This window comes from Caloenas nicobarica, chromosome 13, assembly GCF_036013445.1.
Source record: "Caloenas nicobarica isolate bCalNic1 chromosome 13, bCalNic1.hap1, whole genome shotgun sequence".
Lineage (NCBI taxonomy): Eukaryota > Metazoa > Chordata > Aves > Columbiformes > Columbidae > Caloenas > Caloenas nicobarica.
This window is the reverse complement of record NC_088257.1, coordinates 15952796-15980566: the sequence shown is the minus strand read 5'-3', so window position 1 is coordinate 15980566 and position 27771 is coordinate 15952796. Positions and strand designations below refer to the sequence as shown.

At 46.4% G+C, this 27771-nt stretch overlaps 1 protein-coding gene across 2 annotated transcripts in view; it reads left to right on the top strand.

Moving 5' to 3' along the window:
• Positions 1-27771, top strand: part of KCNIP1 (potassium voltage-gated channel interacting protein 1) — a 395786-nt gene that overhangs the window by 136608 nt on the left and 231407 nt on the right. Inside the window, exon 1 of one of the 2 annotated variants that reach the window (XM_065643871.1) lies at positions 9468-9528. The exons of the other annotated variant lie outside the window; for it this stretch is intronic. Within the exon in view, the coding sequence (XP_065499943.1) occupies positions 9468-9528 (61 nt within the window). Of the gene's footprint in view, positions 1-9467; positions 9529-27771 lie in introns of those variants that run through there. 2 annotated transcript variants of the gene reach the window in all.

The following is a 27771-nucleotide window of genomic DNA, read 5'->3' as shown; positions in this document are numbered from 1 at the left end:
TTCCTGTCTGTCATTCAGCGTGCTTTGTTTGTGAGCTGGAGAGGTGCCGAGCTGACATGGGGTGCGAGCTCTGGCACTGCCTGTCCCACCACCAGGACACCTCTCCCGGGGTCTTTTTCTGTGTTTGCTCACAATATACGTCACTCTGAGCCTGCTAATTTGGCTGTGCCATTCCTCCGTAACGTTCATAGAGGCTGTGGATGCGATAGAAGTGCTCATGTGTTAAGAGAAAAAGGTGGCTTACTGAGCTTTGTGTTTGCGAATGGACCTGGCATGTGGTGTTGGCTGCTCGATGCTCCCTGTGGTGTTTTTAGTAGGAAAGTGCCTATTTTGTGAATGTCGCTGTTGCTGCTGTCCGTGCCGTCACAGAAGGCGGGACTGAATGCCTGCCTGGCAGCCAGGTCGTCGTGTTCCCCTTACACAGCCCAGTCCCGATGGGGCTTTGTGGGACACGGTGTGATGAACGCCTCTGCCTCTCTTCCTGCAGAGGAAAAAGGCTTTGGGGCTCTGCTGTTACTACTGCCTCCCAAAATTCCCTTAAAAAGCCCTCCCCTTGTTCTGCATGGGAGAGATGCCTTAACTCGTTCCATTCACATCCATACACGAATTCTCAAATGACATTAACTCTTTTTGGTGAGGTTGCCACAGTGCAGCAGTGATGCCCTGCTTCTCAGCCTTCTCTGTGGCATGACGGTTCTGGCTAATAGTCCTCTGGGTTTTCTGCTTCAAACCATCTTGAAGTTTCTTACTTACGGAATTTATAATTTTGAAAGGCCCGACTTCACTGGGCACAATGGGAAGAGGTTTCATGGGGTAATAGATGGTTTTCATTACTGAAATGTGAGCTTTTTCATCCTCGGGCATTACTGTAAGGGCATCCTGAGAACAAAAGGTTGCAGTTCGATTCCTCCGCGTGCAGTGTCGTCCCGGTGTCCGTGGCTCTTCCCCTGAGCCCTCTGGCTCCACAGCCACTTTCAGGACTGACCGCCGTCCTTCTTCCCCACCCAGAGGACACTGTCGTGAAATTCTTCCCGTGTTTCTGTTTCCCCATCACTAACCCCGACCATGTACTGACAGTTTCCCTGCCGAAAGCTGGTGTTTTGGAGAGCAGCACAGCAGTTTCCTATTCCTGCTACCCGGCCTCTGCTCAGCTCCGTCCCTTCACCAGACGGGTTCACATCACTGTTGTTCACCACCTTCCTTTTCGCTTTAGCACGCCGATGCCATCGGTCTTTTCTGATCATCTCCTGGCTCTCTCACCTCCTTCCTAGCTGCAGTTCTTTGTCGTCACCTTCACAGGGTTCAGCACAGCGTCCCGTCCATCGGCATTCACTCGCTCTCGCTGGCAGGGCTGTGCCAGGACCGCTCCGCGCTCCCCCAGCATCCCTCCTCTGCTGCTCTCCATCCTTTCTCTATGCCACCCTTCGGGCAAGTGCTTTGCCCGGGTTTAGTTTTTCTCTTGTTTTTTGCAGGTTTTTATCTGGAAGCAATTCCCCCCCTGTTTACAGAAGAAATATCCCAACCAAAGATCTAAAGCAATATCTACTTCGTGTTTTGTTGAAGTTGTCACTAGAAATGTGAAGTATTCCCTTCCTGAGCTCTCAGCTATCTATTTTTGAGTGTGACATCCTTAGGGCAAACATTAGGTCTGCTCTGTGGAGTTCTGCCCAGTTTTATTGCCATAACAAAGAAGAACCAGCAGACAATAAAGTAATTTTATTTTCAGCTCTCACTATGCTGCCTCTAATAGGCAGAACAATACCTCAGTCTTTTCTTTTTATTTCCATTAAGTACACAAATGTTAATGTCCATGCATACCTATGTGAAGCTGCAGTGGCGATCTGTTTGGGTATTTGCAAGGAGAAAGGCCAGAGCAGGCACATCTGGTCTCAATTTCAGCTTGACTGCTTGCTCGGAACAATAGGATGCAAAATGCCAGCTCTGTTTTCCGCTCTCCTTCTCCAGATACTAAAGAGGAGGAGCACCCCTTATTTTCTCAGAGCTCGACGCCTGGCTTTTTGTTCCCTATTCGGTGGCGTTAAGTGACTATGGCATTTATTTTGTTTGGTTTTGCATACCTGTATTTGTTATAGACCAGAAAGCAGGTGGCTTTCCAGCACTTGAATGTTGTCCGTGCCTTATTTACATGAAAATTTAGATGATCCCAAAGCTTTAAGCCTCATCTATTCCATCTGATTTCTCAGCATTATTATTCACTGGCTTTCACATAAAGAAAGATATATTTCCATCAAAATGGGAGGACCTCTAGCTTTAGAGATCTGGCAAAGCTAGCTACCATGAGAGTTTGCTTTGGGCCTGTAGAGATGTAGTAATGAATCTTTTAATGGCTCCTGATCTGCTACCTTGTTCTTACAGAGAGAAAAAAGATTTCTTTGAAACCTTCCCTGTTTATTATAAGGTCTTGTGAGTGAAGAAAAAGAGGATGAAATTAGGCTCTTGTGTGTTGTTGCTTTTTTTTGGAAAAAAACATTCCCAAAAAATAGGTGCTGGGGAAAAAAAACCTGCATACACGGTGAATTCTGACTTAGTGAAAATCTAGAGTAGGAAGACCCGCTATGTCCTTACATTGACAAAAAGGCGAATGGTGGCCCACAAAGATCCCCAAACCCTTTTCACAGGTATAGACCAGCAAAATGCTGCCTCATCTTGGTCTCTCTGTGATCAAGTTGGTTTCCAGTGGCGGAACAGATTGTCCCACGCTGCTTCAGTTTATCCCTGTAGGTCTTTACTGTGGATGTGTGTGTTTGTTTGGTGGGCAGACTTTTCTTAGCTGTCTGCCTTCCTGCTTAAATGTTAGTGTAACTGAAACCTTAGCAGTCTAATCAAAGAATTATTTTTAGTAATAGCAGAGAAATGAAGAAAAGGATAGCAATGACTGCTACTGCAAGAGAAATGGCGCGCTCGCCGTTCTCCTGCTCCTTGGAGTCCTGTGGGTTCAGTCTGGGGGCTTGTACTGTGGAGGCTCGTCAGCATCCCAAGCATGTGGTCATAAGGGTGACGATTTCTTCCTCTTCTCTCCGGGGTCCAGCTGGAGTTATTTTTTATTTATTTTCCTACCATGCTTTTGCACCTTGGTCTTACTTTGTCGGTGTGTGACTGTGGGGGGCAGTGCTGCCCGGTGACCTGCAGCGTGAGTCCTTCAGCGGGGCTGGGGGAACCCCCGGAGGGCTCCGGCGTGGTGGGGTGGATGTGCCTCCCCCAGATAAGCAGCAGCCCCGGCAGTCGGGCAGGTTGTGGCTCAGAAAGGCTCCTGTCAGATCTCCTGCTGAGCCTTGGGCTTAGGGTCAGGCACCGCGCTTGGCAGAGGATGTTTTGGCACAAGCAGCTGAGGACAGCAACTGGTTAAACATTTGCTAAGCAACAGAAACTCTCATTTCTTTCTCTTAGAAAAGGAACATTTTCCTTCTTGCTTTCGATTTTTACTCTCCCCCGGTAGCCAAGTCTCAGTGTCTCACAAGCTGCTGTAAAAATTCGAGAGCTGAAAGAGAGGGCAAGAGCCTGTGGGCAGCTCTGCCGGTGCACGGGCAGCATCTGCAAGGAGCTGCCATATCGGTGCCTGTGCAATCGATGCAAAATTCATGTTTCCTGCTTCTCCCCCCGACCTGCCATCCCTCGTGGAGGAATCCACGCTCAGCGTATTGCGGGAGCAACTGTGTTTGTGCTGCTGGGGGGGTGCAGCTTGTCGCCATGGCTGGAGGCGGTTTTGTGCCAGAGCACTGAGCGGTAATTGGGCCGGTGTCGGTGGGTCCCAATGACAAACGTCTGACGAGGCTACAGTTGAGTGGACACAGCTGAAAGCACGAGTCCTGGCATTTCTGTGTCAGGGCTCATGTGGCATCGTCCCGGCTCCCAGGCTGCTGCTTGTGCGCTCGCCTTTGCTTCTTGGAAGGGCTCGGTTTACATTTGGCCTCAAGATAATTGGTAGCTCTCAGGTGAACAGAAAGTCACCTCTGCCTTGAAGTGATGCACTCCTTGTTGGGTACATGTGAAATGCTTCCCTGAAACAAGTGTTAGTTACTGGAACATGAAAAATGAAATTCCTTTAATCTTAAGCACGTAAGAAATAAACTCTGGCCAGTGCTGCCTAGGTCTCATTCCTAAAATACCTAGAAGGGAAAAGGAATCAGTCATTTCCAGCTCCATTTAGGCTTTTTAAAGCAGAACCTACCTGGAACCACTCAAAGCTGATAGATACAGAGTGAATGACAAGGGCTTGCTACAAACAGGCAGTTTGCAGGTGTTATTTTTGTTCCTATTATGCAAATGCTCATTGCTGTACTTTAGGAGACAAAAAGAAAATATATCAGAATGAATTTCACCAGTGCTCTAAGCTTTAAAATCTGCGTATGTCTGAGGCATTCCCTTGCTAGTCTGACAGGTCGATGTTGCTAACTTTGCCTTGAAGGAGAGGATGGCTGATAAACCAGAGATTATGTCCCTAGATACTGTGCTTAGGGAGGGTGTTTTCTCCTGGCAACAGTTCATGTTTCTACATAATGAAAAAAACCAGCCTCCCTTTCTACTTTCCTGTATATACTCACAAAAATACCAGAAATGCGTAGCTCAGGATAGATATAACATGTGTTGTCCGGCTGTGCTTTGTACCAGTTGTCTTTAGTGGGAAGAGGACCTAATCCAGCGTCAGGGGGCAGAGCTGTACCAGTCCCTGTGACCTTGCTCCCAGGAGCTTTCCAACCCACACCAATATCAGCTAGCTGGTGATATGGCTCCCTAATTGAAGATGCTGTATTTGCATTTATTAAAAATAATGAACTACTTATCCTGACCAAACCTTTTGGCTACCTCCAACAAATAAGCACCTACATCAGTGCCAGTGTCTGTCTACTTTGCTCTGATGTTTCAAAGTCTCACAAAGTCTTCACATCCTTGGAAGGACTCAAAACCCAACTGGATGCAGTCCTGAGCGACCTGCTGCGGTTAACCTGGCCTTGAAGAGGGAGCTGGATGAGTCAATCTTCTGAGGTCCCTTCCAGCCTCATCCACTCTCTGACTCTGGGATTATTGTCTTTGAAAAGCGGTAAAGAAGTAAGGGTTTGGGGGTGCTGGGAACGGGCAAACGTTGAGAGCTCAGTACAGACCAAATGCCAACAAAGCTGAGAGGAGTTCTTGGTCCTCTCTTGGTACGTTAGCAGTTCGTACTTACATAGAAGATTAAAATTGGCATATTAAAAGAAATAGTATGGAGTTAAGAGGCAGAAAGAAATCAGGAGGAGGCTCAGTGAATATTAGGTCATGGTTTTGTTAGTAGATAGACGTTATTTTGATATGGTATATAGTAGTGGTAAAAGGATGGAATGGGATTTTATCACCAGCAGACACCACTGATGGGTTAGCGGTGGCTGGTGGGGACGTGTCTGCCCTGCTGATCTAGCTCAGAGATCAGCACCCAGGACTGAGCGCTTGGCTGTGGATGTACACGGGCTTCGGCTGGGGCAGAGGTATCCGTGGTGGATGCTTTTCATGTGCTGCCGTGTCTCTGTGTGCCAGGCGCGTGTCTGCCCATCACCTGCGTGAAGCACTTGGGGCCCTTTCCTGCAGAGGACTCCCCTCCTTAGCAGTGACTGCTGGGATGATCATGCAAGTCACCTCTTGGGTCAGTCCTTTTGGGGAAAGCGGATGGGTTTAGGCATGGCACGGGCATCACGAAGCGGTGCATACTTTCAGCTGTGCAAGCAAATACTTGAGAACTGTAAGTTGTGCCGTGATAGAGCCCCAGGGTGAGCAGCTGGGGTTCGTGGCCGCGCTGGGCAGCGAGCAGCGGTGGCTCTGGAGCACTGCACGTTGGTACCGGGGCTGCAGCCAGGTTCAGCACAACACGGTGTCTCCTTTCCTGAGGTGCTGTTGATCCTCTGGCAGCAGCACTTACCCAGGACTCTGGCTTAGGTAACCATACAGCCAGAACTGTTCTCTTCACCATCACAGTCAGAGCTCGGTCTGCGTCTTACACCTGAAGAAAATACTCTGAAAAATATTCTGCTCCTCAGGTAGTGACCATCAGCACTTGTTACATTTCAGGTATCATCTCTTAGGTTGGTAAATTTGGATGGTCATCTTTGGGGAAAGAGAATTCCTGCCTTCTGTGGCAAATACACTAGTGCTTATGATGCCTCCGTTCTTCTGAGGTCTTGATTTTCAGCTGTGAGAAAAAGCTGCTTTTGAACTGGTGATTTGTGATTCTGTGTTCGTCTGCCCAGGCACAGACATGGTCCCTCCTCTTGTCCCCATTCTTGTATATTTGAGTTATACAAACAGAAATGCATGTAAGTGTTTATCCCCATGATTTCACAGGGATCTGTCAATACTGTTTTCCAGCCAAGACAAATCTTTTTTTATTTCAAGTTTCAAAGAAAACCAAACATTCACATTTGCCCTCCGCCTTCTTATACTGTGCTGTTTCAAGTAAACAACAGTGCAGCATCAGGGGTGCAATTTTATCTTCCTAAATTACTTTTTTCTAGGGTATCTCACCATATGGGCAACCTAATCTATTGCTCCCAGGCTGAGCTGTTTCTGTGTTGCTGAGATCCAGCTAATGTCAGGAGGAATCCTGAAGCCACCTACTTCCTAGGGACTTTATGCTGAAAAGAGGTGGTAGCGAGGTGGGTTTCAGTCTCTTTTCCCAAGTAACAAGTGATAAGATGAGAGGGAATGGCCTCAAATTGCACCAGGGGAGGTTGAGACAGGATATTAGGAAAAATTTCTTTACTGAAAGGGCTGTCGGGCGTTGGAACAGCCGGCCCAGAGAAGTGGTTGAATCACCAGCCCTGGAGGTGATTAAAAGATGTGTAGATGTGGTGCTTAGGGACATGGTTTAGTGGCAGAGTTGGAGGTGTTAGGTTTACCGTTGTACTTGAGGATCTTAAAGGTCTTTTCCAACCTAAACGATACCATTATAATCTGTGCAGGTCTTTGCAGCCATTTACATTGCAGCTCTCAGATTTGTAACCCGGTTTTCCAAATGCATGAGTCAACTGACGTGTGGTTTTGCAAGCGGATGATGTGATAGAGGTTGTGGTTAGTTGACTTCTGCTAGAGACAGCTTTGCCTGGATTGAGGAGGTTTTCATTTTTGACACCTTGGAGACATCATAGCAGGGAGCAGAGGCCAGGGGAGCTCAGCATCCCAGTGGCAGCTGTTGCATTAGGTGGGAGGATGCTTCTAGCTGTCTTGATGCCAGTAGCGGAGCCCAGAGCTGGCACTGAGAGCTCGTGCTGCGAGGACACAGGACCAGCACAGCCCTCACCCCTGCTGAAGGCCTGACCCAGGGCTGACGACTCAGCCGCGGGAGCACAGATGTACCCCGGGACCCGTGAGGCTCTGCCGCAGCACCCGTCTTCAGTAAGGGTAATGGTGCATCACTGGGGTGGCAAAGGGGGTGCAAGCCCCGCCTGCCAAATGGGAGCCCCGCCATCTCTCTTGGCTCCCTGTTTGTATGAGAAATTACATATTCTGGAACATCCTCACCTGCTGGTTTCTCTTCTTGGCAATCGTGGGGTGGAGCAGCCGCTGTTATGTGAGGGCACATCTGCTGCGGCCTCTGGTCACCCTTCAGCCCTTGTTGTGTGCGCAAATACCAGGAGCAGGCATTTGCCACATGCGCACTGTAGTCTATCTAATATTTTAATACATAGGTACAAGTAAAATATTCATGCGTTCAATATAAATATTTAAATTTAAAAGAACTTAAGAATCTCATACAGCTTTTCAGTGCCTTGTGGAGATCACCTTGGTCTGAGGGTCCCCCGTCTGGACCTGGCTGGCTGCAGAAGTACGTGGGACCACAGCCACGGCCAAGCTTGGGGGAGGAACTTGGGGTAAGAGGGGCAAGAAGCGTTGCACAAGCCAGGACAGGGTCCCCCCACGATGACAACAGCAGCACTGCGTGCCCCAAGTCTCAGGCACTTCACACCTGCCTTGCAAACCAATACGCTTCAGTTCAGGACTTTGGTATCAGAACAGGACCTTACGTCAGCCGTTCCTCGAGAAAAGTTCAATTGCTGTGTTTTGAGTTGTACAACAAGAGAAAGGAAGAAAAAGAAATTATTTTGTGTAGTGCCTTTTGCAGGTAGCAACTAATTGAAAGCTCTTTGCTGGTGTACACTGGGGATGCAAACACACCTCTGCATGCAAAGACAGCATTGCTGGCAGGCTGTGAGCAGAAGGTAACACCCAGGGACATGGATGCTGCAAAGCTTGTGATCCTGGGGGCAGTGGGATCTGATTTGATGAAATCTTTACTCCAAAGTCAGAGGAAAACTGGGGAAACCTCTTGAGACAAAGTGCTTTGGGCTCTGGTGTAGGAATGAATTAAATACAGTATTTGCTCAGATGCTGCCTTAATCTCAGTCATCATGTGCAAATAGCAATTTAATTCTGGTTCTGATGGCTACCTTGGTATATTTAACTCTTTCTGTAGCTGGGCACTTGCTATTTCACCTTCTGATAAATAACAAGATGTGTAGGTGATTTTTTGAAATATGAACAAAATGCTGGGAATTGTCTGCTTCCTTCGAGCCACTGGATGTTTGCAGAGTTTTGTTTCAACAGTTTGTTGTTTTAATGTCCTTAGAGAGGATGTGCATGTACATACTTTGTGGAAAAATAAGTTATTAACAATTGCGCGTGTTTCTGGTGCGTGAGAAAGGACGTGCAGAAAAAGGATTGTAGTGAAATTTTCTGCTTTCCCCCATTGCACGTGCTTATTTTCCCCTGACTTTTCTGCTTGCGAAGGCTGTTAGAGATTGCTGCTTCCTACCTTTCTGTCAGACTCTTAATTAGCAGGAGCATGCACACCGCGCAGCTGGGGCTTTGATGCCTCGCTCGCTCTCGTTTCCCACTCCGAAGATTTCCATTCATCCCGAATTGGTACCCAGCCCAAAGCCCTGGCTCCCCCCTCGCCGTGGCTCCAGGACTCCAGTTGCGTGTGCCCGGGAAGAGATGCCCTGATGCTCCCTCGCTAGACCTCCAGCCTGCTGGTTGGAGCCGTAAGGGAACGGGAGGAAGAATTAGCCTGTGTGTTTATGTGGCTGTGCTCCAGTAAATATTTTGATGCATCTGCTGCCAGCTCTGGTCTGAGGGAATCTACCTAGCATTTAAATTTTGATGGGGAGCTGTTTTGAATAATAACAGTGCAGCCGGCTGTGAGTCAGTGCATGTGTGTTGACTTAAAAAAAAAAAAAAGCCCTCAAAGCTTAACGCTTGCTGAACGCTGAGCTGCAGTGCTTTGCTTTTTCTCTCCTCCTTCTTTTCTTTCTTTCTTCTCTTGACTTCCTCTGTTTCGTTTTCTTCTTGGGAGCGTTTCACATAGATTTTGTTCACTGGTGTGGGGGGGCGGGGGGGTGAGAGGAATTAAAAAAAGGGGAAAAAAAACCCCAAACCTCAGCAAAAATAAATCCTCCCCAAAAAACTCACAAGTAGCTTTTGCAATGGGTGCTGTAATGGGTACGTTCTCTTCTCTACAAACGAAACAAAGAAGACCATCGAAAGGTAAGACCTGTTTTGCTTTTCTTGTCCCTTCTGTGTATTTGCTAGGAGGGAAATTTATATTAGGAAGGAAGGAGAAAATGAACATGTGCCACTTGCAAGTGAGCCAGCAATGTTTACGTGAGGTGTAATTTGCAGGGGAGAGTGGGATGCGAGGTGGTGGAGGAAACGTGTGGGCATGAGGAAATTGCTGTGGAGGGGCTTGGGGGGATGAAAAGCATCTGAAATGTTGTAATCCGGCGTACGGGCGTGCATGAGGAGGAGAAACTCGGTGGCTCCATATGCAGAGCACTTGCAGAAGAGACCTGTTTATTCCCAAATCCCATGCTTTGTAAACCCTTTGAGGAGGGAATAAAATGTAGATACACAGCAAATTCTTCCTAATACCTTGTGGTTTCTTTCTCAGAAAGTATTGTTAGAGGCAGTGCTGCATATTCAGTAATCCAACACCAAGTGTGCACTACTAATAATGTGTGTTTTATGTAAAAGATTATCGGGGGGCGGGGGGGGAGGAATTAGGATGTTTTCGTAAAGATGGGGAGGAAGAGAAGCTCATGAAAAATGAGAAAGCAAGGAGCAATCCCAGGGATTTTAATCCTTAAGTGCACAAATATTGGCTGCAAATTGCTGATTTCTCAGTTGGTTTGGTTTGTGTAGTGTTTGCTTGAGCTCTGCTCAGTTTCCTTCAGGGTTAATTCAAAAATTCCATGGTGCTGCCGAGCAGAAAGTTGAAAGCTGTGGGGGGCACGTCCATACCATACAGAATGAGTATTGTTTAGAAAACAAAAGAAAAGACACTAACTTTGGCAAGTCTTTCTGCTGTTTCAAAATATTCCCTGCCAACACCTCTGCATTTCATAGCCTTTCAGTATTTCTAGGGTAGGTCTCTATTTCCACTGGATCTGTTGCTCAGCTTCTAGATATGTTCTTGAATTGAAAGTTGGGATGGATTTTCTAGCAATTTACAATTTAAAAAAGGCCTTAGGAAATATCGAACATCAAGTTATCACTCTAAAAACAAACGGGAAGGGCTGTGCAGGGCATTTGATCATGGTAAATTTGTGAGCGAGTGTTAAATTCTGTGCTCCTGCTATAGAACAGGTAGTGGACCTGGTAGGGTAAAATTTTACATGAGTGTGTGTGTATACGGTTTTAGAGTTCACCTTTCTGTGTTACTATAATGCAGCCATAATTGTACACTGGTCTGGGATATGTATGATATTATATGTATGATTAAACTGTAGAGTTGTCTAAGCATTGGCTCGCACCTGGAGCTGTGAGTGGTGGTTGGGCACAATGCGCTGGGCTTGGTGGCTGCTGTGACACGAAGGGGTGTCTTGTCCACCTGCCAGAAACCTGGGAGCTGGATCTGATTTCCACTTCACGTAAATAATTTTTGGCTGAATGTATCTGTTCTCTACTACTTTGTTGTCTCGCGATTGGCTCAACTCTCTAGTGGCTGGAAAAAATTGCTTTTTGTTGTAGTTCACAAGCAGTAAAAATCCAGCATCTGGTCACACATTTGAACGTTTACAGTGGGATTCAATCTTGCTGATGCCTGCTGGCAGTGGTTAGTAGGCTGTATTTGTCAAAACTTGTGTTCCCAGAGTTATCTCCTCTTGGCTCTGACGCATTATCCATGTGGTATTGCTGGATCGTATGGGACCCAGTAGGAGAGAGCAAGCTGAAAGAAGTTCCTTTGATTTTCTTGGCTATTTTCAAAGCCCATACAGAATTTCACACCTTTTAGTCACTATTTACGTGGCAGGAAGAGCATTACAGAGCAGCGCTGCTGGGTTTGGCTGAGTGAAGCCTGCTGCAGATGCTCCTCTAGACCGATGCCCAGAGGATCCCCCAGGTCTCCAAAGAGCAGCGGCAGGTTGGCCCCTCATGCCGCTCGGCTGCTCGGTGTGTTTTACACTGTGAGCACTTCACCTTCTCAACAATGAGACACCAGTATTTGCTGGGTTTGAATACCATCTGAAACGTGAAAGAGCGAAAGAGTTAGTAGAAGTCTATCACTGCTACGTGATGGATTCCTTGGTGTTGCCCACCTGCATCTCCTCCAGCTCCTGACCATCCTGGTGGCCTCTGCTGGACCGTGCTCTAGTGTATCCATGTCTGTCTTGTACAGGGGAGCCCAAAACTGGCCATGACTGTCTGGACGTGCTGAGCAGAGGGGAAGGATCGTCCCAGTGCTGGCTGCCCGGTTGCTGGTCCAGCCCATTGCGGGGGTTGCCTGCTCTTCCACAGGGCACTTGCTAATGATGCCTGGGTGAACCGCTCTGTTTTATGTTGCTGCATCTATCTTTTATTGAGTAAAGCGTTTATTGTCTATTTTGTTATTAGATTAGCATCTACTGTCATTTATTATATTTATCTGTGTGTTTATTTGAATTTTTCAGGATTTATGTAGGAGTGAAATACTGCTGTTAAAACAAGGGCTTGAAAAAAATAGTTGTGACAATGTTAGATCCACACCTCTGCAAATACAGTGTCACTTTGGTAAATGCGAGCCCTTCCAAGTAGTTTGAAGATAATTTTGTGTGGTCTTTTCTAGCTAGACAAGCTCGCACATGCATGTGAGGCTACTTTGCTGTTATAAACTCAAAGCAAAAAAACAGGCATATATATTGTTTTAAGAATAGATAAACAAGTCGTGTCTAAAGCGAGGAGTTTCCAGAGATGGGTTAATATCAGTAAGGATGTGGTAGGTCCCAGCAGAGTGGCCGCAGGGCAGGACTCGGCTCCGCTCGTGCTGCTCGTCGCTGGGTCTGGGGCACTGGCGGTGGGACTCAGGGCTGGTTCGGTTATTCCAGCTCTGAGCAGCAGTGCTGGAGGATATATTGTAGCATTATTCAAAGGTACAACATTTAATTCCTTTTTAAAATGAAAATGGGGAGCCTGAATCAATACAGGCACAGGAGTAGCACAGAGATTGCCTTAAAGTTGAGAGCAGTGGTCCATCAACTGCAAGACCTTTTCTCTGGGAGTGGAGAGTGTTGTGGGTTGTACAGAAGGAGATCATTTGTTTGACTTGAATGTGAAAGGTTAATCCAATATAATTGGGCATTTTGTCTAGGCAGGTTATGAGCCATGCACCTTGTCCTGTGGAATAAATATTTCGACTTCTTAGATTTGCAATCCTATCAGTAAAGCCACAGAAGCTTTCCCTGTTTGCTGGAGTGTCCCTGGATAGTCTGAGATTTGTGCCCTTTTTTTTCAGTAGTGGCTTGGGACAGTTCCACAGATTATTTGTGCATTTAATCAGAAATTATTTCTTCTGATCTCAGTGAATTGCTGGCATTTTACCTTCACTGTTGGGATTCTTCTTGTCTGCCTTTTCCAGCATTCTGAGTTGGCTTGGTAAAAGATAAAAGCTCTTTCCACCACATTTTCTTCGCTTGTATCTCAACCCAGCAAAGCTGCACAACGTTCCTGGGGTCCTGGTGGGGCCTGGCTGAGGTTGTGGGGGGCAAGTTGACCGGGGGACAGCAACGTGTCCACCAGCAAACGTGACCAGCAGCCTCCTGGGCTGCGTTAGAACATCTCTAGCAGGTCAAAGGAGGTGAGGGCTTCTCCTCTGCCCAGCGCCGGGGAGACACCCATGGTGCTATGTGCGGTGCTGGGGTCCCCAGTACAGGGGAGACAGGGACTTACTGGAGCGAGTCCACTGAGGGACCACAAGGAATATTAAATGATTGGATCATATGACATATGGGGAGAGGCTGAGAGCTGGGACTGTCCAGCCTGCACCAGAGATCGCTGAAGGGGATCTTATCAGAGTGAATAAATACCTGGTGGGGAGGAGTTGAGGTGATGGAACCAGGCTCTTCTCAGTGGTGCTCAGTGACAGGACACAGGGCAATGGGCACGAATGGAAATACAGGAAACTCCATTTAAGAAAAAAAACTTTACTGTGAGGGTGACTGAACCCTGGGACAGGATTCCCAGGGGGACTGTGGAGTCTCCATCCTTGGAAGGACTCAAAACCCAACTGGATGCAGTCCTGAGCGACCTGCTGCGGTTAACCTGGCCTTGAAGAGGGAGCTGGATGAGTCAATCTTCTGAGGTCCCTTCCAGCCTCATCCACTCTCTGACTCTGGGATTATTGTCCTTGAAAAGCGGTAAAGAAGTAAGGGTTTGGGGGTGCTGGGAACGGGCAAACGTTGAGAGCTCAGTACAGACCAAATGCCAACAAAGCTGAGAGGAGTTCTTGGTCCTCTCTTAGTACGTTAGCAGTTCGTACTTACATAGAAGATTAAAATTGGCTTGAGAATTTCAAGTTGCTTGTATATCCTCCAGCAAACATAAGCAATAAAACGATAAATGAGTTAAGGAAAAAAAGAAACGCTAAACCACAACAACACTGTCTGCCATGCTGGCCCTCTGCCTTTTAATGCACACACAAATGCATCTCTGGTTTCAACTAGCTGCAAAAATAGAGATTTTTCATGTGTTTTTACAGTCTGCAGCCAATTATGAACAAATTTGTGGCTAGAATCAGCCATTTCCATATTCGTCATGGAAACGTTTCGATTAGCAGATTGCTAAAGCAGGGGGAATTTCTTGTTTTGACTGCTTTCCGTACCTCCGCGGGTAGCATGCAGTGGGGATGGTTACGCTGTCATTTGTGGGCAAATTCGATTACAGTAAAAAAGGAAAATAATAATAAGGGATTAGCTATGTAACTCAAATATTTCTCAATACCTGAATCTTGTTGGCCTTAGAGCTACGAGCCCCAGCTCTAACGCTGACTGCACCAGCAGAAAGCAACACCACTTTCAGTTGGGAATCTGAGTCTGTCGAATGCGAACAACCGTATTTTGATCCAAGACCACCCAAACGCAAACTATCAAAAGGAGCCTGAAACTGTTGTTTGATTTTGCAAGAGCTAACAGCAGGAATTCCCTTTGCTTACGATGTCAGTTGTGCCATTTTTATAGCGATCAATTTCTAGACTTTGTTTTGAAGGAAAGTTTGCTTGGACATAGCTTATTGCCCAAAAGCATCAGATTTTGTGTCTGACCAGCTGTACTTTCAAGTGGTTTACTTACCAGGAAACCACTCAATATTGCTTGACTTGTCTTCATAAGAATATCTGACTGACCTAAGCTCCTAAAATTGCTGGTCCTGGCTCTGCCCTTTCAGTTTTCTGCACTGGAACAATCTGCTTTTCTGCTCAAAGGAGATGTGGTTCAGTGGTGTTTCAAAGAATCAATCCTGTTCAGCCCTAGACCCGCAGATGCAGAACAGAGATGACAGATTTGGGCAGGGGAGCTGCCCTGGTATTTACTTTGCCTAGTACACACCATTACAAAATAAATCTGTAATTCTGAATAGGCCTTTGAAATTCATCTGGGAGGAGCCGAGAGAGTTGCCTTTATCCCTCAAAAATTTGTTCGGGTTTAGCAGAAAGCAAAGCTCTGAAAGTTGCCCTTGTCTTCCTTCTGCTCCTCAAGAAACGTGACAGTCTGCTACTGCTGTTCACGAATGTGTGTGTCCTGAAGCCTCGGACTGTGCAGCCCTATGTCCTGGGTGTGTTGTTAAGACAGATCTCAGTTCCCCACCTGTTTGCTTTCTAGAGCAAGGAGAGGGTCCTTCCCTCTGGTTGGAGACCTGAGCCTGCAGGTGCTGGAGGGAACGGAGGACATGGCTGATTTGGTTTCTTTTGGCTGTGCCCAAGAGCCAGTACACAACACTGACATCTCATTTTCGCTCCCTAGTATTTTCTGATCGTCACTTGATACAGTCTGGCAGGTCAGGTACGTGGTCGGCTGCCTGCACTGAAAACTGCAGGTTTGACAGGCAGCTTTTTCTAGTTTTTTAGTCTTTGTAATGGGTGTACAGAACGGCACTCAGCAACAAAATGGTTTGATGTGAGCACTCAATCAGAAGCAATTTGGAAAAACTGTGATGACCAATAAGTGTTTGTCAGAACATGCCACTTTGTGTGAAAAGTTTTGGTTTCTCTGGAGCGCAAAGAGGTGTGTGGGAGGCTGTTTGGCGTTGCGGTAACCGAATGTCCCAGCCACAGGGCTGGGGATGCGCCCGCGATGGTGGCACAGAGGTGTCGGAGCTGTTTGCACCCCGTGTCCTCAGCAACCCCTGTGCCCGAGCTTGCATGGGTGTGGGGTTCGTTTAGAGAGGTGTGTGGGACGTACGGACTTGTGGCTGCTTCCATTCCCCACTTCCCCATCTTTAAACCCAAATTTCTTTAGCTCCATGCATTTGCTAGCTCTAAATTTCTTCCCTTGTCTCTTGTTTCCTGCTTGCTTCCCTGTAAATTCGACTCTGGGCAGTGAGGCAGAGGGATCTCAAATACCTGGTCTTGAGAGCGGATAGCACTGATTAAATTAAAATTAGCTACGTGTCCCTGATTGCTTCCCACAGGCACACAGCATCTGCCTGAAGTGCTGTAGTCAGACTCAGCTTGGAGGTTTGGAATAACAAAAAATGGATGGTGGAAAGTATATTATACATAGTGTGTTATGCATTATGTTGCTTTAGCAGACGTGGGCTTATTTCCTGCCTTTGGCTACGGGCACTATGTGCCATGAAATCCCACCACAAAAGAGGTGATTAGAGACCTCAGCTTCACATGCCTGTAGGCTGCAGCGCTTTGAAGTTCCTTTTTGTTCCACGATAATCCAAAAGAGTGAAATAGAAAACATTTTCTAACTTCCAGCCTTTGTAATCTTCCAACCTTTATCATCATCAGCTCTTCCAGTATGAATTACTGGATATTTAATGTTTGGAATGCACTTGGATTTTTGCAACTGAAAATATTTAACATTGTAGGTGCGAAAAGCTTAGAACTTAATACTTAACAGAGGTTTTGGCCAATTCCCAGCCTTACATTAGTTAATGTCACCAAATCTGTAAACAGGAGTCAGTTAGGGTTGTACAAATATTTTGAGGAAAAACTTATCTATAAAAAAGCAGACCAGGGTCTATCAAAGCAAGTTATAAACTCATGCTGATTTTGGTCAATTGTGAGGGGAAAAATAAAAATGTTTCATTTCTCCACTTCTAAACCAACAGTCATAATGTTTATTTTGATATTTATTTAAGGTTTATTAAAAGCCCCGAAAATTACAATTTTTTTTTCAAAAATTGATTTTTTTTTCTTTTATCTGAACTGTTTCATTAGTCAAAATGGATATTAATTGCAGTTATTCACTAGAAATTGCCAAACACTTTATTGGCTTGTAAATGTACTATAGTTTTAGACATGAATAGAGAAGTGGGACTGCTAAAGTTCTTCCATTGAGATGGGAAACAGACCTGGTTATTTATGTCAAGTGCTGTGTGTCTTATTCAAAATCATTTCCTAGAGAATGTAATGGCAAAAGTTTGGGTGTCTTCTCAGGGTCTCCGAGTCGTGTCACTGCTCACACCATGACTATTTGCAAGGTAAGAAATTTGAGCATTTCTCTCCCTGAGATGTTTCCCAGCAGGTGCAGGATGCTCCAGGCACCCCTTATCCTCCCTGCAGGAAGGTACCTGAATGCCTGGCAGGGGTTTCATGCAACTGGGAAAGGCAAGTTAGAGCTATGTGCTACCACAGCAGCATTTCTGATGGAAATATATTTAGGGTTCCAAGTAAGGTGTTTAATTTTTACTCTTTTATTCATTCTGAGATGCCAGAGGGAAAGGGAATAACAGTTATTGTAAGATGGATTGCACTTAACAAAAAAAAAAAAAAAGTGTAAATTGTATCCACATTTTCAAAATAGGTGGGTCAAAAATGAAGGAAACCGTACCCAGGTATCCCCAGTCTGTGTTTGTGGCTGTCACTGTTGAGGTGCTGTCTTTAGGCTGGGCTGGAAACAACGCACGCAGCGGTCAGTGAATTTCTAATAACAGCGTTCACGAAAATGGGGATGTAAGCGGTGCCGGCACTGCCGGGGGCACGGAGGGTGTGGGGGGGCTGGTCTGAGGAGTTTAAATAAACCGCAGCAGAGATGAGGTGAAGTTCACAGGGCGTGAGCCTGGCTGGTGGGAGCGGGGGAAGGACTGTGCCAATGGACAGACACGGGACAGCAGGGCTGAGCTCGGTGGCCAGGCAGGAGGGGAGCTGGTCCAGCCCTGCCGTGGTGCAGGGAGGTTTTAAGGAAGACATGAAGTGGGTAACAGAGCCGTCCTTTCCTGGCAGAGCTCTGCTACATCTGTTTGGCTTTCCTCAATGCAAACATTACTTTCTTGACATATTCAACAACCGCGGCTCTTCACACACACCAGCGTTTGCTTTTCTCCCTCCTCCCCTCAAGCCCGTTCTGTGTGTGGCTGGTTGGGAAGTGCCCAGAATTGCCATAGATGGCCACAGCGATGGTCTCTGAAAGCCAGCGGGTAGGCACAGGACATTTTATCTTGTGGCTGAGAACAGCTAATGGAGAACATGATTGTGAGGGTGCTTGTTGTGCTGCTGGAGGCAGGTTTCTAGGAAACCCACGAGATGTCTGCATCGTTCTGCTGAAGCATCCTTAGTGCTAAGGGAGAGCAACCCCTTGGGAGAGGGGAGAGTGTCCCCTTGGGAGGGAGAAGCCGAATTATGGCGTGTCAGAGATCAGAACTGAACATCAGGGGCTTCTTAGTGCTCTGACAAAATAAATGTATCTGCCTGTCAAATTTACATGCAGGAAAATGTGGATGAAACAAGCCACGCTCACAAGATGTAGCCAGTTAGAGGATGGTTTCAGACGCAGAGCTTGAACATTTTAAAACCAATTCTAACTTTTCCTGTCTGCAGCTTGGGGTCAAGTTCCCAGGTACATTTACCCGGGCTGCTGTTGCTTTCTTCTAGTGAGCAATGCTGCACATCAGCCCCATAGATTTTTTGATTATCAGCTGAAACCTCAGGCAAGGCCCCGATTTAGCACATCAAGCTGCAGGAGCTGAGGTTTGCTCTCTGTGGGGTACGCACACAGCTCTCTGAAGGGTAACGCCGTCAGCTCCCCGGCTGCAAATGTCAGGAGGCAGCGCAGCATCTGCGGGAAGGACAATTTCCCCCAGGGAAACTGTTTCATCCCGGGCAGGTGAACCCCGTGATGCAGCAGGGAGCATCAGCACCGCTTTGCATTCTTAATCCTCACAGTTCAAGGGGCTTGTGTGTTGCCATCTGAACTGGGAGCAGAGCATGAAAAGGAAAATTGGGAAGCAGGCAACTTTTGTGTCATTGCTAATCCTAATAAGCCAGTGTAAGTGAACTGATGTACTAGCTTCCATGCTTTGCTGGGAAAGTCAGACATGACCCCAAACTGTGATACTAGTGCCCCGGGAATTGAAAGCATGTCCTCGTGTGGATGTGAATCCTTGTAACGTGGTGTTGGTTTTTATCTAATATTTTAACATGTGAGCTGACAGAAGGTCTGTTTTGCAGTCCGGTGCATACAGAACTAGCCAGGCTGCAGGTAACCAGACAAAGAGCTGCATTAGGGCATGGGGAAAGTTCTGCCTGGGTGGACATTTGTATGTACTGAACGATGGGCAAAGGCAAGTGTGTGCAGTTCTGCAGAGGAACAAGGTCCATTCCTGTTTGTGTAGGCAGCAACCAGACCTGCATGCAGAGCAGGTTTGGTGCTGGGACAGAAAGCCAACCAGAGATTCGTCTTTCAGGAAAGTGCCTTTTGTTTCCAGGGCATTAAGGCATCAAAAAGGGCTATTTATAATAGCGATTTGGCACCCTCTGCTTGGCATGTGTTGAGGATATTACAGCTGAGCCTACTGCCCTATCATTTCTAATCACCTCCACGATGGAGCGCTGGGCTGCACGTGGCTCGACGCAGCCCTCCGGGAAAGCACGTTCTCAAAGAAAGGGAAATTTCTCATCAGGCATTTTCCGGGCATGCCATCAGCTGTGGCACTTTACATGGCTACATTTGCATTTTTTTCAGCTGATGCTGCCTTTTCACTTTCTTCTGTCCTGACTATTGATGGAGGTAAAGTATGTGCAGTTCAGAAGTTCATGCGGTGCGGGAAGTCAGAGCGCTGTGTGCTTTCCTAGGGCACTGGCTGTTGCTGCTGTTCAGCAATGCACAAGAGAGGATGCAGCAATGTGCCGTTTTGAATGCCACCCACAGCCCAACTCGGAGCTTGGTGCATGCCGTGCCAGTTAAACGTGGGGCTGTCTCTGGTGGAGCAAATGCACTCTTGTGTCGTGCATACTAGTGATTTGTAAAACCTACAAAGCAAATTAATTGTTAGACTAAAAGGTTGGTCCAAACCTGAAACTTGCCTTTAACCTGTGGAGTTTATGAGATGTTTTGGAAACTTTGGAAATGCTCCAACTTTGAATGGATTTTGTCATGTCTCTTTGCATTTTTTGTTTTTAGCAAAACGTTGTCCCTTTACAGTCGTTACCTGGAAATTATCGATAGTGGGGAATTAGCTGGTAAACATTCTTAACCTCCATCTGGATCCAAACCAGACAGACAGCTGTCAGAAGCTGTTGGGGTGTGAAGTTACCAACCCAACCTAACCCCGTGATGCCCACACTGGCTCTGACATCTCAAGCTCTGATTGCTCAGAAGACACAAAGCCTCCCACCTCCTGCCTCAGCTGCTTCCCTGTCACCCCGCTGTGCTGCTGCCTTCCCCTTGCGTTCTGCTCGGGCTCCAGCAGCGCCGGAGCCGCGGCCGAGCTCATGGCCCGTGCAGAGCCGGGGAGCGCCGGTCCAGCTTTGCTCTCTGTGTCCATGTTGCATCTGGCATTGCTGAGGGAAGTGTGCCCACTTGGAGATCAGTGCCCTGAAATGCTTCGTGTAGTTTATGGGCTCGGTTTTTTTGGGTAATATGCCTGAATTGTGTGTGTAAGAGTAGCTAAACAAATATAAGCAAATACTAGAGGCATGTGCGTATCAGGTAATGTTTTCCATCAGCAAGAATGTTTCAAACTCTACTGAATTCCTGAAAGAACAAAAAGTGAGGAGCGAGCCTTTGATCATCTCCTCGTGATTCTGTGAAGAGGTGCTTCCCTGCAGAAGCTGTCACAAATCGTGCTCATTTACTTAATGTGCGTGTTTCTGTCCTGTTAGCCATGAATGTAAAACACTCTGTTTCAGGAGCTTCATTTCCTTATAAATTAAACTCCTGAGGCAGGATGAGGTGGGGACGATGCTGCAGGAGATCCAGTTCGCTCTGTGCTTTCCCTGTGACCTGGTGCAAGGTGCCGCACCTGTGTCTCCACAGCACCCACTGCTCTGGATTTGCTGATCTGCGGTTTGGTAATGTGATGCTGCCAAGTGCAGAGCATCGGTGCCCTTCCTCATCCTCACCAGCTACCTGTCCTTTTTGTGCGATACCTGTTACAGCTGTAGAGTTTTGCCTAATTGCTTGTCACTTGCCTGCTTGCTGTCATTTAGTTTTATTGTATTTCGTGAAGCATGATGAGATAGCTCCCAGCCACGTGAGATTTAGGAGGGTGGGAGGTCAAAGCTAAGGCATTGTTATTCATATTGTGAGTGCTGTTTTGCAGTGTCAGACAGCACAGAGCCCACCCTGCCGAGGGCCACATGAGGCAGACGTTGTGCACGTGGACTTGCTGTGGATGGGGCTTTTGGCTCAGGAGCTCGCTGGGGCTGTTGCCACTGGCGAAGGGCAAGGATGGCGTTAAGCAGCTGGTCTGACACAGCTTTTCTCTGCAGAGCAACACTCCTGGCTTCAGTCAACTAGTAGTCACTGACGTGATGTGGCAGCGATAGGACAGCTGGAATAACAAAGGCCACTTTCGAAGACCATGTCCCAGAATCACTGTCTTCTGTAGAGTCACCGCCTGCTTTGTTTTCTGCAAGGAACCGGTAGTTTTGATGTTACTGGTAGTTTCAGGGCTGCACTTTGAGAGTCTGGCAATGCTGTGGACAGGCTACATGATGCTGAGATAGCTACAGGCATAGGTCTCATCCCAAAATGGGCAGGGAAATGATTGTTTCCCATCCCATGATGGAAGTTATGACCCTTTCCAACAGTTCCGGAGACTTCATTTCTTCTGCACCTCCTGGGTTTAGGAACTCTTACTGGACATGTGGACACGAGAGAATGAACCGGTTGTATCCTTTGCAGTTGAAGGAGCTCAGGACAGTGTGGTGGTTCTTGTAATACTGGCAGATTAAGCAACATTGCAGTGCAACAGGTTGGTCATCAACCATGAGTACCTGTCAGGTGTGCTGAGGACCTGCACTCCTGTGTGCCAGATCTGGGGGGACACTTGGGCTGTCCTGGAGGTGGGTAAGAGGCTCCCACAGCATCCTGAGGAGCTCGAGGAGCTGCCTCTGCACAGAAGGGATTTCTTGCCATGGTGTTTTGAGATCAGGAATACTTGCAGACAGTGACTGTAGGGCACCAACAGGAACATTTGTGCTCAACAGCACGTGGGGATGTTTGAGTGTGTCCTTTGCCCGAACGGACAGAGAAAGCTGGGGACACGCAGAGCCAGGCTGGGCCACGTGTGTGAGGAAATCAGCATCGCCTCCTGAGATCGCTCTGTGTCATTTACCATAAAATATTGTACAGGGTGAAGAGAACCCAGCAGTAACTGCTCGAATCCTTATGTTTTAAATTCTCTGTGCATTTTGAAATGTGTCCTTATTCTGATTCAGGGCGATGCACCCTTGGTCAAGTTGAAGTTACCTCAAGCTAAGTGACAAGGCAAATTAACGTACATTTTCTATTCTTCTCCTGTTTCCCCAGTTTTCTGAGTCTGATCTTCCAGTAAATAGCATTTTGGATTTTCAACTTGTTTGCTGCTGTGAAAGGTGATGTGAAGGAACCGGCAGTGGGGAGAAAGCAGATAAGACAGAGAGCTGGAAGTGTTAGTGTCTGTGCTGGAAAAGACAGTAGAGTATGACTTAAATTCTAACACAGTTAATATTAAGGTGGTTTTCAGGTCTGGTTCCCAGAGCGCAACACATTTGTTAACCGTATATTTCTTGTACTAATAAGAGAGCCTCAAATTGATTTTCATTTCATGGTCCACATAAATGTGGCGATGCTGCCAAAATTGTCTCTTTGCCTCCTCTGTTTTCATTGTAGGCATTCCAGAAAATGGAGCAAAACATTTTTCCCTGCTGTTTAGTTCTTCGTTTCATGCATATGTATTTCTGGGACACGCACTCCTGTAGCATGCAGCCGAGTGCACGTGCCCAAAGTCTCTGTAGGCTTGTCTGGCTTTGAAGCAGAGAACCTAAAGCATAAGGAAGATATTTTCAGAATTAAAGAGAATTTAGAGGAAAAACAGCAGAGATTTTCAGTTCCTGTAAATAAGTTCAGCCTCACAACCAGAGGTGAGCTTTCAACTGCCTTCTGCTTCTGTCATTTACAGAATGAAACTGCTCACAAATGTGAGGAAAATCACTTGTGGTTACTCTTTTCTGTTGACGTTCAGTGTAATGCAGTTTGCGTTGACATCACATTACGGAAAAGATTTATTGGCGAACAGTCTTGGGTGCTGAACCTCCTGACACATGGCAGTGTAGGGGAGCACTGTCAATAAGTTGGATAGCTTTATTTTTGCAGCACTCTAATTAGTCACCCTTAACACCTCCATAAAATAGACAAGCAGATTTTTGAAGACCAGCCCCCAAAATCTCCTTGCTTCCCAGCTGGAACATACGCAGGATTCTCAGTTGGAACATCTGAAGCTGGCACGTGTCTTGTTTTCCCCGAGCCTCAGCTTTTAAACTTCAGCAAGTATAGGAAAAATGTGAGCCTGCCTTTTACAGCATCCTCTGATTCTAGGATAAGATTTTGAAGGTATGAACTAATTGCCCAGGAACTTATCAAGTTGTCTTGCGCTTGATTCAGCCTGGAAAGCTTGGGGCTGGCTCTGCTGCCGATGCAGCTCTGTTCAGTGAGTCCCTTCCCATTTATTCTGGAGTTGCACACTTCGGTATTGCAGGTGGGCAGAGAGAAGATTAACATACAGGTTAATTTACAGGCTCTTCCTTCCCTTGGTGGCAATAACCTACTTAAAGCAGCGGAAGCAAGGTCTCCGCTTTCACATTACTCCACTTTTCCAGCAATGAAAATGCTCTCTTGCTCAAGAGGGCGAGGGGGCCCCACACATTTGATTTTTCAGGGATGTTGCAACAACAGTAGCTGGAAAGCAGGGAAAAAGGCTTGTGTAACAAATGGTGTGGTCCTTGTTCTCTGGGTAGAAACGTATTTCAAGAGCTTCCCCTCTAGCAGCAGCCTCCACAAGCTCCTTTCAAGCCAAATAGGACGTGTCCTTCTGTGCAAGGCGAGCAGGCAGAAGTAGGGCAGGGTTTTGTCCTTTTGAACTGTTAATACAGATCACAAAAATGTACCAAAAGCTAAGGAAACTTTTAAAAATATGATGAAACTTCAGAGATCATTTATTTTTTCATTACAGCTAATATTGTATGTGGTGTAAAACACAAAGCATGTTTCGATATCTTCCTTCCCTGGTAAAAAAGCAGTCAAAACGGAGGATCCAAATTCACTCTCGATTAAAACCTCTTGAACCCTACATATTTCTTTTTCTCTGTAAGGTACTGTTCAAAAAGACATTTTTCATTTCATTTCTAAAGCCCAAAGAAAAAAGAAATCGTGGCCAGCCCAACTGAGCACACGGTGCTACTGTCTCTGAAGGAGTTTTAGCAAGTGTGTGGGATGATAAATCACCCAACATCAGCCTTGGCGCCTCTGCGGGGTTGAAGAGGAATACAGCTGCTCTCCGATGTGTCCATTTTCTCCTGCATGAGGCAGAGATCATTATATTAATATCAGCTATTTTAAAAGAGCTTCTGTATGTACAATGTCTATATGATTTACAGAATGATTTAAATATCTGTAGATACCAGGTCTCCAAGGAATTTTGTCTTTTGTGACTCACATCTTATATTGTAACTTTATCTGTAACTGTCGTCTTTCACTGAAGGATCCACAAAACTTGAAATATTTTCAGTCATTAATGATAAATATTAGCTCTATTGTCAGCAGCAACAGTTTGGATTGTTTTATTGTAGGAAAGTGGGAGGAAGCCACTGTTTTGGCAAGTGACAAGCAAATAGTATATCATTAAAAGCCAAGTGTTGGAGTCATTAAATCCTGTAGCAGCAGATATTCAGAGTCGAGTTCAGCAGCGAGTTCCTAGCTGGTGAAAGCAGCTGTGCCAGATGTGTGTGTGAGATGCAGATTTGTGTTCCTCAGAGAAAACTTTGAACTGGACCTCGCAGGTTCCCCAAGACATGTGGTAACCAGGAGGGTTTGTGCTGCTGCTTTTCCAAAGCGGCTGACAAGTGTTTCTGTTTCTAGAGAGCAGGTTTTTCGGTAGATTTCCTGTGTTAGCGTGTAGATCTTTAGTCATTCCCTGGGCAAAGTGCATTAGATAAAAAAGTTATGAAACCACTAAACAAAGTCTGTTTTGCATTTGTCCTGTATTTAACCATATTCCACCAGAGGACACCGACAGGGCTCCTGCCCTTCTTCTTTGTATACCCCCCGTCTCCTCTTGCAGGTGACAACCTGCCCGTTCTCACTTGCCCTCCATGGGATCTGTGCAGTTCATTACCAGTTGTGCTCTTCCAGCCCGTCCTTGCAGGCTTTGGCAAAACCGAGCTGTGGGTAAACCCACTGAAAGCTGTCCGCTTTCCCCGCTGACTTTTAGGAATGTGCAGGCATATTGTACCTACAGCCAGTTTGTTGTTTTCGTGTACAGTTTGTGCTGAATATGGTCATCGCCTATGCTTAATAAATAATTTTGGTGCAGATTGTAGACTGGCCTAAACAGATTATAACTCAGTACTCCTAAATATAAGCACATAGTAGTTCTGTGATCAGCATCCTATAGAGAGAGCCTCCCGAATGCCAGGCTGGATGGGCATGCGTTTTCCCTTGTTGCTGGCCACACTACGCTGCGTCCAGGGTTTTGCCTTCAGCAAAGCAGCTGCATTGCCTGGGGCTGGAAATATCCTCCCTGCTCTTCATGGCCTGAGGTGAGCTCCCTGCCACCACTGCCAGGCGGTGAGATCCTGCTGCAAACAGCTCAGGAAGCTGTTCATGTGCTGCTTAGAAACTACAGCATTTCCTCCATAGAAAGATTATTGAATTAATGTCATAAATTTATAAAGTCAAAAGCAGGGTTTTTTGTTGGTTTAAAGCCCTGTTGCCTTCATCCAAAGATCTTGTCTATCTGTAACACAGCCTTTGTGGTGACAAATGTTTTTAATCTTTGTCCTAGTTTGTAGCTTTTTTTTTTTTTTTTTTTTAATTTTAATCAAACATGGCAGGAATAGGAGTGATAGATATTGAGAAAAATTCGCAGCTGCCCAACCTCAGAAGTTCCTCTTTTCATCTTTCCAAATAAGCAGATTAGATTTTGCCTAAACTCAAGACATTAAGCCTTTGAAACATGAAAGTTCACTTTATTAAGCTCTCAAAGAGAAGCCCGAGGTCTAGTCCCACCTCTTACTTTTTACGATGGGCTGTCCCCACTGTTTCACTGCTTCCTGAGCTTCAGGGACAAGCTCAGAAAAGAATGTAAGGGAATGAGGTTTTTGCCCTTGGCAAAATACCTTTTTTTGCTCCCTCGCTGCCATGCCTGGAGCCAACCTGGCTCTGGGAGCCACCGTCGGGAGCTGGGACTGAAACGAGTGAGAAGGTCGAGAAGTTCCAGCCTGCGTTCCAACCCTGTGCATCCATGGGGTAGGTTGGTGTTGTCTTGATGAGCACGGTAAGAGGTCAGGATCAGGAGGAAGTAGCCGTCGTGAAAATTCAGAGAAGGATCCGCGTCTCTGTCAACAGAAGCGTACAAGCTTACGTTTAGAACCCACGGGTTTATTTTCTTAGGTACGACATTAATCTCTTGCTAAGACCGTCAGGATTGCTTCACCAGGGTTTATATGTGTTTGTAAGTTTAAATACAGTGTAACAAAGCTGTGCTACACAAAGCCAGCTTGACATTTTTGTAGGGATACATGCAAAATTGCTCCGAGCAAGAAGCAAGACTTTTTTGTTTTGTTTTTTTTTTTTGCTATTAAGAAGTGGTACACATTTCTAGTATCGGCATTGTTTCTGTATGTTTTCCAGTCTTAGTCAAGGGGAGAGTTATTTGATATCAATTTGTAAAAGGAAAGTGCAGAAAGAAAAAGGAGGGGAAAAAAAAAGGAAAGTGGGTAAGGTTATCAAGATGACAAAGAGAGTATGAAGGTCCATCTAGCTCAGCCAGGAAAAGGCAGGGAAACAATTTGCTTGTGTTGAACAAGGCTTAGAAGCGTGCAGGCAGGTAGGACATGTCCAAGGGCAGCCAGGGCGAGCTTTTGGGTCAGGCCCTGCTAAACCGTGTTGTAAAGCTGCTCTGAGATCTGGCTTTCAGCTGGATGAGGAAGTGACCCCTCTGATAGATACTTTGCTTATTCTTATTATTCATGCTGTGTTATTCTTAGCGCTTTGTCTCATGCAGCAGAAGCGAGGAATTCTCTGGAAAGGCAGTGAGCAATGCAGCCTGGGCTATTGTATTATCTCGATGCAAAGAAAGAGTTTGAGTCTCGGAAACCTTGAGGTCTATTATTGTCACAAGCCACGTGAGATGGGACAGGTGGGGACAGCGACTGATGGCAGCAGGAGCTTCCCGGCATCAGCAGCTGCCTGGGCACAGGAATGACCTGTGCTCCTGCCGGATGCTAATCTGTTTTCCATGGCTTGATGATTATGTATGGCTATAATATAAAGGGAAAAAATAACTCATGTTACACCAGGTTGGTGCAAAAAAAAGCTTCCCTGCAATCCCAATCCCTCTGTTTTGGACCACTGATAGGCTGTGGAGCATGGCTCCTGTCTTGTATTTTTAACAGTTAAATTGCATCAACTAACTGCTGAGTTATATTTATTGCTATAATTGGCACCTGAGGAGGGGAGGAGATGGTCTCTGAAAGCAGGAACATGACATAAAGCTGTCCGTGGATGGGCTCTGTTGAAAGCTTTGTGCAGCCCGGCTGAAATAGCTCAAGCAGCAGCAGGCGCCAGAATTACCACCGCCTGGCCGGGCTGGCATGGGTTAGCTGGGGAGCTTTAAAGTCTGATGTTTCCCATCTCACCCATGTGTAAGCATATGCAGGAGAACAGAATCTTAGATGCCGCGTGACTGGCAACACAAAAACCTGAATGTTAACATTCTTCTTCAACTCAGCTACCTCTGTATGTCCTTCAGATCCCTCCCTTCTGATCGAATATTCTTCTTGTCCAGAGTCTCACAGGTGAGACAACTCGGTGAGGACTTGCTGGGGCAGCG